The 12,856-nt window shown below is 49.5% G+C and overlaps 1 protein-coding gene across 2 annotated transcripts; it reads right to left on the bottom strand.

The window, feature by feature from the left end:
* Positions 1 to 2,268: 2,268 nt before the first annotated feature.
* Positions 2,269 to 11,933, bottom strand: ISL2 (ISL LIM homeobox 2). 2 transcript variants are annotated; one of them, XM_054042401.1, is made up of 6 exons: positions 11,834 to 11,933; positions 10,827 to 11,016; positions 10,079 to 10,341; positions 6,457 to 6,740; positions 5,000 to 5,167; positions 2,269 to 3,113 (listed from the first exon to the last, which is right to left on the bottom strand). In XM_054042401.1, exons 1-6 carry the CDS (start codon positions 11,889 to 11,891, stop codon positions 2,997 to 2,999), a joined length of 1,080 nt encoding a protein of 359 aa, XP_053898376.1. In that variant the 5' UTR covers positions 11,892 to 11,933; the 3' UTR covers positions 2,269 to 2,996. The 2 variants fall into 2 exon arrangements, with proteins under 2 accessions (XP_053898376.1, XP_053898377.1); XM_054042402.1 differs by having other exon boundaries at positions 10,079 to 10,227.
* Positions 11,934 to 12,856: the final 923 nt, after the last annotated feature.

The raw sequence follows: 12,856 nt of genomic DNA, 5'->3' as shown, positions 1-12,856 counted from the left end.
GGTCTGCAAAGAAAATAAACCCAGGACACGCCAGACTGGTTCTCGGAGGGGAACTAGCAGCGCCCGTAACGGAGGGTGGTTGTGGCTCCCTTCAGTGTATCGCTTGCAGGTGATGCCAAACCCAGATAAGGAGCCGCCCAGCCTTCGCCTCTGTCTAGACGGGAGAATTAATAAATGCAACTAGATTGATCACATCACAAATCCACTCTGGGGACAGCCAGGACAAACGAGCCACTCGCGGGGATCCCAAGCTGCTGTCACAGGATTTAGCGCGTTAATTAGCTCGTTGCTACGTGGCCTTTAAAAGGTCGAGCTGGCGGCTTGTGTCTGGGGCTCGGCAATTATTATTTGACTTACTAGATACTAGCGATTCCCTGCGTGGGGGCTGTTCTCTGGGTGATCTCCCCGGCTTCTGCCCCTCGCCTTCCCTAGGTGCAAAGGGTTTTATTTCTACAGCCTCTTAGCCCCCCCCAGCAGAGCAGTTTAGGGTAAGTGCTTTGCACGGCCTGGACAATACTAGGCCTCTTGAGTGGCAAGCCGCGTAACAAAAAAAAAAAAAAAAAGGATATTCGTGGTTGCTAAATGCTTCGGCTTGGGCATTGCAGCCCGGGAGACAATGAGCTGCAGACGGCTCTGTGCCGAAAAGCCTGTTACACAGACTGCAGCGCTATTAGTAGTCTTGTCAACCGAAACCCAACCTCAGCGCCCTCCTAATTGTTAGTTATGCAGCTACCGAGCAGAACCGAGGTGTGTGTGTCCGCGGCAGGAACAGTCACAGCTGGGCCAGGCTGAGCAGGGCCGGCTTAGGTGGCGCGGTCAGTGAGTGCGAGCTCGGGCCGGTACCGGCCCGGCGCCCTTGGCCCGGCCTGCAGCCTGGGCTGCTGGAGGGCGCTGACAACGCTGCCCACTGCGGCCGACACCCGAGGGAAGTTGTGCCTGCGTGAAGGGCTACAGGAGAGGGGCTCTAACTACGTGGGAGGGGCGGAGTGGGTCTTAGCTCTGGGACGGTGGGTAACAGCCAAGCTCAAGTCATTAGCCCTACTAACAGCCAGCTTTGCCCTCTTTTCCACCGGTGTAAATCCGGAATGGCTCTGGATTGACAGTACCTTTACACCGGTGGAAGGAAGCCAACGATCCTAATGCAGATTCATCCTCATCTCCTTATTGAGCAGCAAATTGTCAATAACTATATTTCACACGCCCACGCTCTAAAGGTGCCTTCACCCCTCCCCCCGCATGAATCAGAGACATCCTCAAATAAAGAGTGGGGGAGAGGACGTAACCTTTGGCCCAATGACATTCTCCTGGTCAGAAGCTGGGGGCCGGGTTACTGCCCAGCCCGTGCTAACAGCGTCCCTGTTCACCCCGAGCAGTTCACTTTCCCTGTGAATTAGGATCCCAGCAGCTAAAGCCGGCCAAACCCAGAGCCCACTCCATACGCTGCCTCGTGGGGGAGGGCGCAGGCCAGGGCCTAATTGTAAATGCAGTAACAGAATCACAGGTGAGAACAAAACAACTCCAATTCTGGTGCTACATTTAATAGATTTGTAGGGACAACCCCAGTCGCTGGCAATTGAGTGTGATCTGAAATAAGAAACTGCAAAGAGAAGCAGAATTACAGCGAGCCCTGCCCAGCATTTCTATGCTGCTGCCCTGGAGATGAAATCTCTGTCTCTTACTGCTGAGAAAACAAACGTTTTCACCAGGGATGCACTGGGAAGAAGGGCAGCTTGCATTGGGGTTTTGAAAAATGGTTCACGTTGAAACTGGAAATAATTTTGTTTTCTAATTTAAAAATACCCTGTGATAGCAGACAGGATGCTTTAACAGGTAGTGCCATGATTCAGGAAGGCAAGTCGATTAAATTATACAATCATTATTGGGGGGGGGGCATTCAGCTTTTCCTTTTAATATCAATCAAAATCCACACCAGGGTGTTTTTTAAAATATACATTGATAAGAAAACAGTTATAAATAATGCAGTTCGATGAACGTTGCTAGTTTTATTAGCTCAGTATTACTGGGAGCTCGTTAGCAACACGGATTCCTGCTGCTCCGTGTATTACTTTAAAGCCTCTGATACCATGGCAGAAGAGGTCATTTATCTATCTTGTTTCTAGTTTGACCATTTTGATTCCGGATGGTAATTTCGAGCTGCAGATTTGTTTTCAAGGATGGCCCCTTAGAATTATTTCCGCAGAATTTTGACCTTGGTTTCTCTTTATTCTTCACCTGACAGAGCTGATTAACAATACACACACGATGTAGCACTTTCCAATGGGGTTATTTTTTATTACAATCAAAATATTAATCCCACTATTAACTGCTGCTCTGACAATAAATAACAATAACTTACTTTTGTTCTTTAAAGGCTCAAACAATCTGTCCTCCGTCCATAAGATAACTTAACATTTTCAATAAAAGTCTCATTTCCATATATATGTTTTCCAGCAATCATGCGGCTTGTGGGGGGGGGTCCTTTCCCCCCACCAAAAACAGGACAAGGTTCTCAAGTCAGGGATAATGCGGAGTATGGAATGATCTCACTCATGTGGTGCTGTGAGAGACACTGGGGTGGAGATGACTACTCAGAAGACAACATCGAGCTGAGATGATTTAACTGACTTCCAACAGTCTTAGGAAGACACAAAAGATCCATTTTTCTTCCAAAAAGGAAAACGAAACAAAACATGTACAAACTACCATTATACAGTACGTGATTTGGGGGCTAATTTTAGTAAATCCAGGTTTCCTCTGGGGAGAAAAAAAAATCCGTAAGGAAAAAATAGGGGGGGGGGGAAGAGTTCTCTCCAGTCCGGTGAAGGCAGCTAGAATCCTGGTGCTTTTTGGCAGTCAAGACATATTTTTGTTTGTTTTTAAATAATATTTTTATAAAAAGTTTTGTTTGGAGCTCTGGGCCAGCCCGAGGCTGGGCTTGTCTCATGCAGGGAGCAGGAGCATGCGAAAGTCCAAATCTGCTGGGGGGTGTGCTGGTCTCACGTCTCCACAGGACTGGGTACCATGCTGTTGGGGGTGTCAGGTAACTGGGAAGACAAGGAGGTCACATCGCTGCCAGAAGAGTTACCCAAGGAGCCAGATTCGGAAAAGGATACCTGGGGGGGAGAAGAAAGGGGGGGGGGAGATGGGTGAGAGCGATGTGGGCAGAATTCAGAGCCCCCAATCCCTGTCTTATCTAGACCGGGGGAAGCTTTTTTTTTATCGTGTTAACCGTTTTAATTAGACGCTGCTAAAAAAATATTCTAGCACCAAGTTCAAGGCAGGGTTTTAAAACTAGCTAAGATTCACCTGCAGCAGATAAGGCGCTAAAATACAACATGCCCTGTCTCCTCCAGGGTTTGTACACATTTTAGTTCAAACGTGTTTAAATAACACTTGTTCTAAACCTAGCCTCGACCCACCCAAGCAGGGATGCCCATAGCTAAAGAACCCCTCCATCCTGCTCAGAGTAATGCCATAAACGCCTATTGTCAGGGGCTAGCACAAGGGGAGCGACACAACCCGCAGAACCCTTCCTTCTTCTTGCCAACATTCAAACCACAGAGCCCTTCTGCCAGGCAGGGCTTGTGCTGGCAAAACAAATCTCATCCGTAATACAAGGATAGGACATGATTACCTATAATTAAACAAACAAACCAAGCTGATGAGAACCCAGGCGTCCTAGAGAGAAGTTCCCTCCTCCTGGCGGAATCCTATTGGGCACTATGGCAAAAATCTCCCCCGCTCAGCAGTGCTGCACACTCCTAATGCAACCCCCGGGGATTTCTTTGCAATGGGAAGAGGCTCTCCTGCCCATTAAGAAATCTGCTAGACTTTTCGAAGTTAATTTCAGACTAGGCAGTGGTCCAGTGGCAGTTGCGCAGTGCTGGGCTCCATATATCACAGGGTGATGTATGTGCAGCATATTTCATCAATTCGCTCTTCCAATGCTAGTAAATGATCGTTTAATTATTCATACAGCACTCCTGTCTCACTTTCCCATTATATTAACTAAACATAACACAAGATTAATTTTTGATTATCTTCTAAAACATCACAGTGATAGCGGAGGAGTACATTAACGGGGGGCTTCGTCCGCTTCTTTTTCTAAGCCCGAGTCTCCTCCACAAACACCCAGCTCAGAGAAAAGTTAACGCAGGCTGGGCATCGGAACGGGAGTGTTAAAACCCAGAGAGCCCATGGGCCAGCCCCTGGAATCCTGACCCAATTTCCATTGAAGTCAGGGCCAGTTTTGCCCGTCTAGAGAGAATTTCAGCGTCTAACTAGGAATGAGAAACTCCTGAGTCAGAATGTCCGGATCTGGCCCCTTGTAACTGTTTACTAGCACATGGTCAATTATAAACCACTAGCTGATTTGTCCCGGGGAATTTCTCTCGCTTCCTTTTTCCAAGTGCGATGGAACTGGCTGTTTTGTTTTGTTCGTTAATAAGGACACTTCCTATTCCCTTGCCAAAGAGTGCGGGGAACCGTTGAAATGGGAACGCACCAGGAACACGTCCCTATCTCTAATCCCCTTTCTATCATTATTGGTCTCCTGACCGTTTAACATTCCTGTAGCCCTGCTGTGGATCACAGCTCCTGCCCCAGGGAGCGTACGGTCTAAGTGCCCTTAATACAGCCTGTATTCAGGGGCTGCACTGGGCTGAGCTCCCATGGGAACAGCCCTTTTCTCTAATTCACATCGAAATGTACCAAGGGAAATGGAAGTGAGGGTTGCTAGAGCTCCTGAACCATTCCTCCTCCGGGCACAGGGTGACTGTCAACCCCCCAAAAATCTAGGCACAGGGATCCCCGGCTGCAGTTCGGCTCCTAACTTTTAGTGATGTCAATGGGAGTTGGAAACCTTCGCGGACGTGACGCTCCGCGGATGACTTTACTCCCAGGCGCAGCATGGAGTGCGGTGATCACGGTCGGGGAGTAATAAATAAAGAGCAGTTGGAGGGACCCGCTCCCGCAGCCGAGCCGAGCGGCCTCTTCTTACCAGCTGCTGGAAGGCAGGTTGGTCCAGGTCGCTCTGCAATGCGAATTCACTGAGCGCTTTCCACGGGGGCTGGTAGGTCTGGACCTCCACGGCGTTGCCTTGCACGGCGCTCTCATGGCGGATGGGGCTCCCGGCCACCAGGGGGGTCCCGGTCAGGCCCTGCAGACTCTAGAGGGGGAGACAAGCAGCAAAGTCTCAGACCTGGCGGGCTCTGCGGTATCGGGCGCGGCCCGGGGCATTGCAGGGGCCGCGGGAGCTAGAGCCAGGGCGCGGGTTCTCCCAGCGCAAAAGCTGTCCTGATTCTCTAAAACCGCGGCTGGCCTCCCTCTGGAGCCCGCCCCAGCGCTGCGCTTCCCGGCTCCCTGGGCCGCGTGGAAGCGCCAGGTGCGGGGACCTGTTCTCCCTCCCGCCTAGAACCCTGCAACCTCCTCCGTTCCACCAGCTGCTCGGGTCAGGCGCTCCGAGGGGAGCAGGGCCCGGGCCTTTCGTTCTACCTGATCCCAACAAGAACGGAGTTACAGAGTCACTCCCCCCGGTTTTCGTTCTCAGTGCCTCCCCCGGGCTCTCCTGCAGTCTCACCGACCCAAAGTGACATCTCAGTCCGGGATTTCACTTGTACAAATTATTATTAGCTTGACATGATTTGGCTGTAACCGAGCACCCAAGAGGAAAAGGGTCAAACCAATATTTAGGGCTCTCCCAAGCAGTTAAAAAACAACCCCGTGAAGGTGTTTGTTTCAGCACCGAAGAGCACTTTCCCTTTGGGTTGAGCGTTATTTTTTTATCGTTTTGAACAATGTCCCGAGTGCAAGAATGAAGTAGCTGTCATGACAAACCAGCTTTAACTTAAACCCAAAATATCTTAATAGGTCACGGCCATGGTTCATAATAACAATTCATGCATTTTAAAAACTAAATCGCTTTCTTTATGTAGCCAACAAACCCGTAGATTATTAAAGCGGAACGATTTTTTGTTAAATATAGATCGCTGGTCCCTGTTCCTGCTGTTTGTTTACTCTGTACATGTCTCTCAGACTAGTCCGTTTCACTTTTGGTTTCTGGTCAATTTGGAACCAGTTTCACTTCTGGGGGTTGCAGATGCTGCCGCGGGATATTCATTTATTTAACACATCTTTACTATTGGATTTTTGTTTTAAATTCACACAAACATTTATGTGGATCTTAGGAATTGTGTAAATAGAGATAGAATTGGTCCCTGGGAGCTGATTTATCCCATAAAAGGGAGCGTGGAGCAGAGGGGATGTCTTGTACAAATACCCCAGGGTTGTGCTGTCCCGCACCCACACAGACATTTTCTCCACCAGATATTTCCATGTGAGTAATATTGGGGGGAAATCAAGGGCCAAGACCAGGAGTCCTCGGGAACTACAGTGAGAACCGTTTCCTCCTGCAAAATGGCCCCTGCCTGTGGGTGGAAAAAGATGCCCTGCTCTTACTGTCTTGTCGCTGTGCTGCTGCTGCTGCAGCTGCTTCATCAGGATGGATTTTTTCTTGTCCTTGCAGCGCTTGTTCTGGAACCAGACCCGGATCACTCTGGGGCTCAGGCCGGTCATTTCCACCAGCTGCTCCTTCATCAGCGCGTCCGGCCGCGGGTTGGCCGCGTAGCAGGTCCGCAGCGTGTGCAGCTGCTTCTCGTTCAGCACCGTCCGGACGCGGGTGGTCTTCTCCGTCTGCTTGTGCACGTGGGGCCGGAGAGAGGGCTGGCGGCCGGGCACGGAGTCTGCAGCGGGGCGAGGGGGAAGCGACCAACTCCAGTTAGCGCTGGGGTTTGAGCCACTTCCCGGGGCGCCCCCAGCCCCAGCCAGTCCGCGAGGGAAGCGTGGGGGCAGTGATCTCTGGCCCGGCCTGTGTTCAACCCTCCCCTGCTGCAGTGAAGCCCCCCCCCCCCAGGATAAACTCTGTGGGTCCCGGGGAGGGGGTCCCTGCTAGGGGCTTCCCTGAAGCGAGGGGTTGCAGATAAGCCCCTGCACTAAATGTAGCCTGGGAGATTAGCTTGCAAGGCCCAGCGCCCCTGAGCCAGTGCGGCCTGCGTCTCCTCTGAGATAAAAGGCCACTCTCACCCGCACCCCAAAGCTGGAGCTGCCCCCCCTCCCAGCACAGCCAGGCAGGGAGTTGTACCAGCCACTCTGCGGCGGGGGAAGCGGTTCCTGCTTCCCCAGCCGGGTAGGTAACAGGGAGAATCGGAATCACACACACTGCAAGGCGGGGATCCCAGGGCTCAGCTCAACACCCAAGGGAGGGGGGGTCTCGGTACTTTACAGCCCACCAGGCACTGGGGGAAGGTGCTTCCGCCACCCCCAGAAACAAACAGGCTGTGGCCGCTGAGGTTCTTGAAAACAGGGCGAACAATACAAGTCAGGCAGGAGGAAAATCGCCCTGAGACTCACTCAACCGGGGCCCCGAGTCAGAGCTGCCCTGCACACAGAGGCTAGGCCCAGCCCAGGCACCGCGCCGCTTCCCGGCTGGCAAATCGGGGAAGAAAGTGACTCTTTAGAGCAGGACATTTCATGGGGAAAGCCCGGGTGGGGGTTACAGGCTCGATAAATAAAACCCCGCCCCCATATTAATTATTCCAAAACGGGCATTTTGCCCCTGAGATGTGACCATTAGATTTCATATCAAGTGCAAATTACCCAGGGTCTAATAAGGGCCGGCTCCGCTCACCCAGCCACCCAAAGCGGCCCGTTGCAGAGCGCAGGGCCCGGAGAACAGAGTTTAAACCCGTTCAATCAAACAGCCCACCGGAGGCTGGGGGGAACGGCCCTGACCGGTGCACCGGAGCAGAGCGCAGTGGGGGAGGAGGAGAAAGAGTCGGATAATCAGGAAAAGAGCGTGCTGAAGTGCTAACTAGCTAGCAATTGTGACCCTGTCCATTAATCTCCGCGCTTCTTCCATGCCCTGGGAATTGTAGGATCTGCACAGCTTTCCGCCGGCGGGGAGTACTCTGAAGTAAAAACCCTTAGTCGGTATTTCTACTCGAAAACAGTGCAAATAGGAGCACTTCTCACGCGGCGAACGGGAAGGAGTCAATATAAGAGCTTCCTTAATAATCAATAACACGGGCGGTATAACATCACCCCCAAAAGGGGAAACGCCGGCTTGCCGCGATCTTTAACTAGTTAACTATAATGAGTCAATAATTATCATTCAGAAACAGCGTGAGCAGAGTATCCAAAAAAGGACAAGGCTAGAATCTTTATGGAGACACAGCGGCATTACCGCCGTATAATCTCGATATGCTCAGATCCTAATCAGCCAGCACAAATAGACCTAAAAATAGACAATCGAAACCAGGTCTTCCACCCTTTCTCCATCGGATCTCGGCTTCCTGCAGACAGGCTTTGTTTTGTTTTTACCATTCATTCCTCTCTGATCAGAGGAATAATCTCGCTTCTGTTCCCTTCATACTCAGTGTTGGTGTTAGCAGGGGTGGTTTGTTTTTGTTTTTGTTTTTTTTTTACTTTTGCAGCTCGATATTTTTAAAATCCACATGATTATGTTTCCGATTAGTGAAAGCTCACCCTTCTTGAAACAAACCAGCCGAACTAATCCATGGCCTAGGCCAGCGGGCGCAGGGAGTGCAGGCGCAGGGTTATTATTCCCGCAGGAAAGGAGGGCAGCCTATGAAAAGCACAGATTGTGCACGAAAATATACCCCCATCCTAGCTGCTTTTCTTCCCCCAAATGATAGAAAGATGCCCCGGAGTGTGCAGTGACCGGGTGGCGGTCATTGGGGAAGCAGCCCTGGCTCTCTCTGGATACTCACACGCCACCTTTCGAGCTCTAGTCCCGTTCACACTGAACGCGCCAGGACCACTGCCGGGGCTGTCCCGCGGTTAGCGAGAGCTTCGCAGCCTGTTGCCGGGGCAGTTCAGGGTGCCTTGGCTGAATCCCCGTTTATTCCAAAACTTCCTAAGCGCAGCAGTTGTTTGGACGTGTCTTCCCGCTCCTGTGTGCTCGCATACACATGATGGGACTGGCTCTGGAGCTGGAGTTTAGGGCCAAACGCTGCAGATCCATCGGTCGAGCTAGTCTCCTGGGCCAGAGCCCATCACCCTAGTATCTGAGCACAACTGCCTTGGGGTTGGGAGCCAGCAGGGTTTGGCCCTTAGAGGATGAAGGCCGGTTAAATGGCTCTGGACCTCACCCCAAGGGGACAGCCATCTCTCTAGTCTCCTGTCCTGGCTGTGGTTGAAATTCCCTCCCGTGCCTCTTGGCATCATTGCAGTGTCTAGAGCAGGGTATGTAGGCGCTCCCCGGCTCTGCCATGTTCATCTAGCTTTTCCCACTAATCCGCTGCTGCTCCCTTGGGCAACCAGGGCTGTCACAGTCCCTCTCCCCTGCCCGACTGGCTGGCCTCATTGAGTCCTACCTCCATCCCTCCCCAGTGCGCTGGTTTTGTTTTTGTTTTAGCTGCAGCTACTTGTAGCTCGATATTCAGCCGCCTGGCCTGTATAATGGTCGCTCAGCCCTGTAGCTACTTCGATTCCCTCCTCAGCCGCCTCCAGACACCCCCGCTCTGCCCTCGCCCAGTCTGCCTCTCCCTCTCCTCTTCTGGGTGTGTACAGAACCTCACATTTCCCTGGCAAGTGGCCTGTAACGTCCAGTCCCTCCCACTCCCCAGACGCAGAAGAAAGAGGCCTACATGGAGGAGATGGAAGGGGGGGGGGAGGTTCCCAGTGTGAGGCCAGGTGGGAAACACTTCAAGACTGCGGAGTCTCTGGCCAAATCTCCTAGGCCTCCATAACTCAGCACAGCGTGGTGGTGATAACAGATGTATTTTCTGTAGCCATATAAGAGGGACAACTAAAGATATAAATGTCCCTGCAGCGTTAATAGGCAGAGGCAGATTAGATAGAAAATTATTCATACATGTATCAATCTATCCATATCACAGACACACAGCTATAGCAGTTTGTACAGTGCATGGCATTTTACCCCAGGGATAACAATACACGAGGTGTATGTGTCCATGCCCTGTATTTACTAAGCTAGCTAGCTGATGATCTCACACCCCCAGGTGGGCCCCAGCGCCTGGCAGATCTGTTGCTCCTTTACCTGATAGATGCAGGCCTCTGGTGCTCGATAAATGGCCGGGGCTCCTGGGACTATCCGCCGAGCTCCTATCCAGCAGAAGGCTGTGGTCGGCCCGACAGAGCAGCTCATGGTCCCGTAGAGAGAACTCATCCCCGGGCAGGAGCTGGCGGCTGCAGACAGAGCAGCGGAAACATTCGATGTGATACACGTTCTCCCGGGCTCTCATCACCAGATCACTGCTGCTGAATCCCACCTTGCACTTTGCACACTTTATGCCGAATAACCTGCCGGGAGAGAAAGGGCCATGAAGCTACTACACACTCACCCCACTGATCCCAGCTCACCCTCCCCAGTAACTAATCACCCCGGCTGCGAAATCCAGAGGGTCCCCTCTGCTCTCTTCCTAACAAATCTGACCCACTCATTCAATTCGATAAGGGGGCTCGGGGTCAATAGGAAAATTTCCCCTTACCCACATTTTTCTGTAACAGGCATTAGGGAATATGCAGCTCAATACTGCCTCTTGCTCGCCGACATGCTGGTTATTATTAATATTCTTGTTTGGTTGTATCAATTGTTAATAACTTCCTGTCTCCAAAGCCGAATAAACAGGAACATAATTTGTCCTGATCACAAAAGTATTGGCTCCCTCCTTTAGCAAGCAGGAGGAGGGGCGATTTCATAGATGGGGAGCTCTTGAAATTAGCTCTTAAGAAATGGGTCGGAGGAAAGTTTTTTTTTTAAATGGATAAAGAGCTTTTTGAATCACCTGATATAATCCCTTTTACAGTATGTCTTGCCATCTCTCACAAAACAAGTGCAGGTTTCATCCAAGTACTGGCTGCATTCAGCGCATTTGAGACATGCTGCATGCCACTCGAGGTCCGGGGAGACCTTCAGGATGTACTGGTCATGGATCTGACTCCCACAGCCCACACACATGGCAATTCCGGGCTTTTCTACCAGTGGAAATGAGCAGAGGAAATTTAGAACGTACAACTGTAGGCATATCAGTTCTAATCAGAACTGCCTCAAAGGACTGCAATCACAGAGACATTCGTAATTAGGAGACATTCTCTAGTAATGTTCAGGCAATGGAAAGAAAGAAAGAAAAAGAAAGAAAGAAAGAAAGAAAGAAAGAAAGAAAGAAAGAAAGAAAGAAAGAAAGAAAAGGTGAAATCGATAAACTGCAGCAATCAGCTATTCTCCACATATTGTTACTTTTACAGTCACCTGAACTGCAAGGAAATTTTACAGAAGCAATTGGTAGGTGTAAATCCTAGGATAAAGGTTGGAAAAGATAGAACTGGAAGATATTTAAACACAATGGAAAATCAGACGAACTTTATCTGCCGGTTATTTCATCTGCATTTATTATTCGTCTTATTTAAAAAAAAACAACTATGCTCTTCTTTTCCTCTTTGCATTTTTCTTATTGTATATATTAATAATTAATGACGAATGCCTGAGCTATTAGAATAAAAGGCATCCAAAGAGCAAAACCCAACAAAACATTTATTTAGTCTTTGAAAAGAAAAAAAGAAACAACGAATTCTGCAGCCCGAGATCGTGACACAGCAAGATAAAATAGCTTTTAATTTTAAAAATAACAAAAAGCAATAAATTGTGCAAGAGCAAAAATAATCCTAGTTTAAAAAATGCACGATTTTATAATGTTCTCTAAAAGTATCTCTGTAAATAAACCACTTGTAGAATCAACTTAAACGTTTCAAGTAAAATATTTACAAGTATCATTCAGACCAAAGATCAACTTACTCTTGGAATGATCCCCCATAGCACCCAGAAAAGGATAATGAAAAATAATATCCACCATGCAGAAAGAGATGTGTGCAAAGTGTTATGATGCAGAAAGAGCAGGCTGCCTGCCCAGTGCCTGCTGTTTGCTAACTAACTACTCCAGGCTGGAGGAGTTAGAAAGTGGAGCCTGCCCTGTCCCATACGCAGCATGACGTCAGCACGCATCAGCCCAAGGCCCAGCACTGAGAAGGGGGGGAGGGAGCAGTGACTTCACCAGGCCGCCAGAGCAGCCCCCAGAGGCGATTGGAAGCGATGGAGAGGGAGCGAATTGATTGGCCAGGAGTGAACAATGGAACGCGGAACGCCGTGCAACACACAAAGATTCTTTCTCGCTCAGGTCCCCCCACGCTTCAAGAAGCAGCAGTTCCCTCACTGTTTACCTGGTCTGAGATTCCCTTCTAGCCCAGCAGCAACCACTCCTCCGATCTGCTTCAGAGCTTTCCATTCAAGAGGTGATTATTACACTTGTGTGAGAGCTGAAATCCAGACATGCCCCCAGCCCTCACTCCTTTTGGAAGGAGACTTTCTCCTTTCCGAATGAATTACTAAAAATCTCCCTCTTGTAATGAATTATGTTTCGCCTTGTGTTTAAATCAAACCAGCTCGCTCAAGTATTTTAAAATCTAATTCAAACAGTTTTATCTTAACATCCCAAGAATGACTTTGGGTTTATTTCAGTAACGCATTACTATACTATGTTATTCTGTATTTGTTATTATGCTTTATGTACTATTTAAACCTATTTTATGTTGAGGTGCAAGACGAGTGCCCATAAAAGTGCTTCTGCATGTGACATTTACATGTGAACCTTATTAATTTATTTGTTGGAGGGAAAAGAAAGGCAGAAAAATTAGCTGGGAGCTTGCTCTTGAAACTGACAGGAGCTTAATAGATATTTTAAACAGGATTATATATTGCACCTCTAATTTCATCCCATCCTGCACAACAAATTATTTTAAATTTAGTTTATTTCTCAAATCC

This window comes from Malaclemys terrapin, chromosome 10, assembly GCF_027887155.1.
Source record: "Malaclemys terrapin pileata isolate rMalTer1 chromosome 10, rMalTer1.hap1, whole genome shotgun sequence".
NCBI lineage: Eukaryota > Metazoa > Chordata > Testudines > Emydidae > Malaclemys > Malaclemys terrapin.
Note: the sequence above shows the minus strand (reverse complement) of the source record. Positions and strands in the feature narration are given on the sequence as shown.

What these genes read in the sequence shown, in the direction of transcription:
- ISL2 (XM_054042401.1), bottom strand. Translation starts at nt 11,891, where the DNA reads ATGGTGGATATTATTTTTCATTATCCTTTTCTGGGTGCTATGGGGGAT. An exon ending in TGTAAAAGGGATTATATCAG is followed by an intron (nt 10,342 to 10,826) that starts GTGATTCAAAAA and finishes CTCTCCCGGCAG; the next exon opens with GTTATTCGGCATAAAGTGTG. An exon ending in AACCTGCCTTCCAGCAGCTG is followed by an intron (nt 3,114 to 4,999) that starts GTAAGAAGAGGC and finishes TCTCCCCCCCAG; the next exon opens with GTATCCTTTTCCGAATCTGG.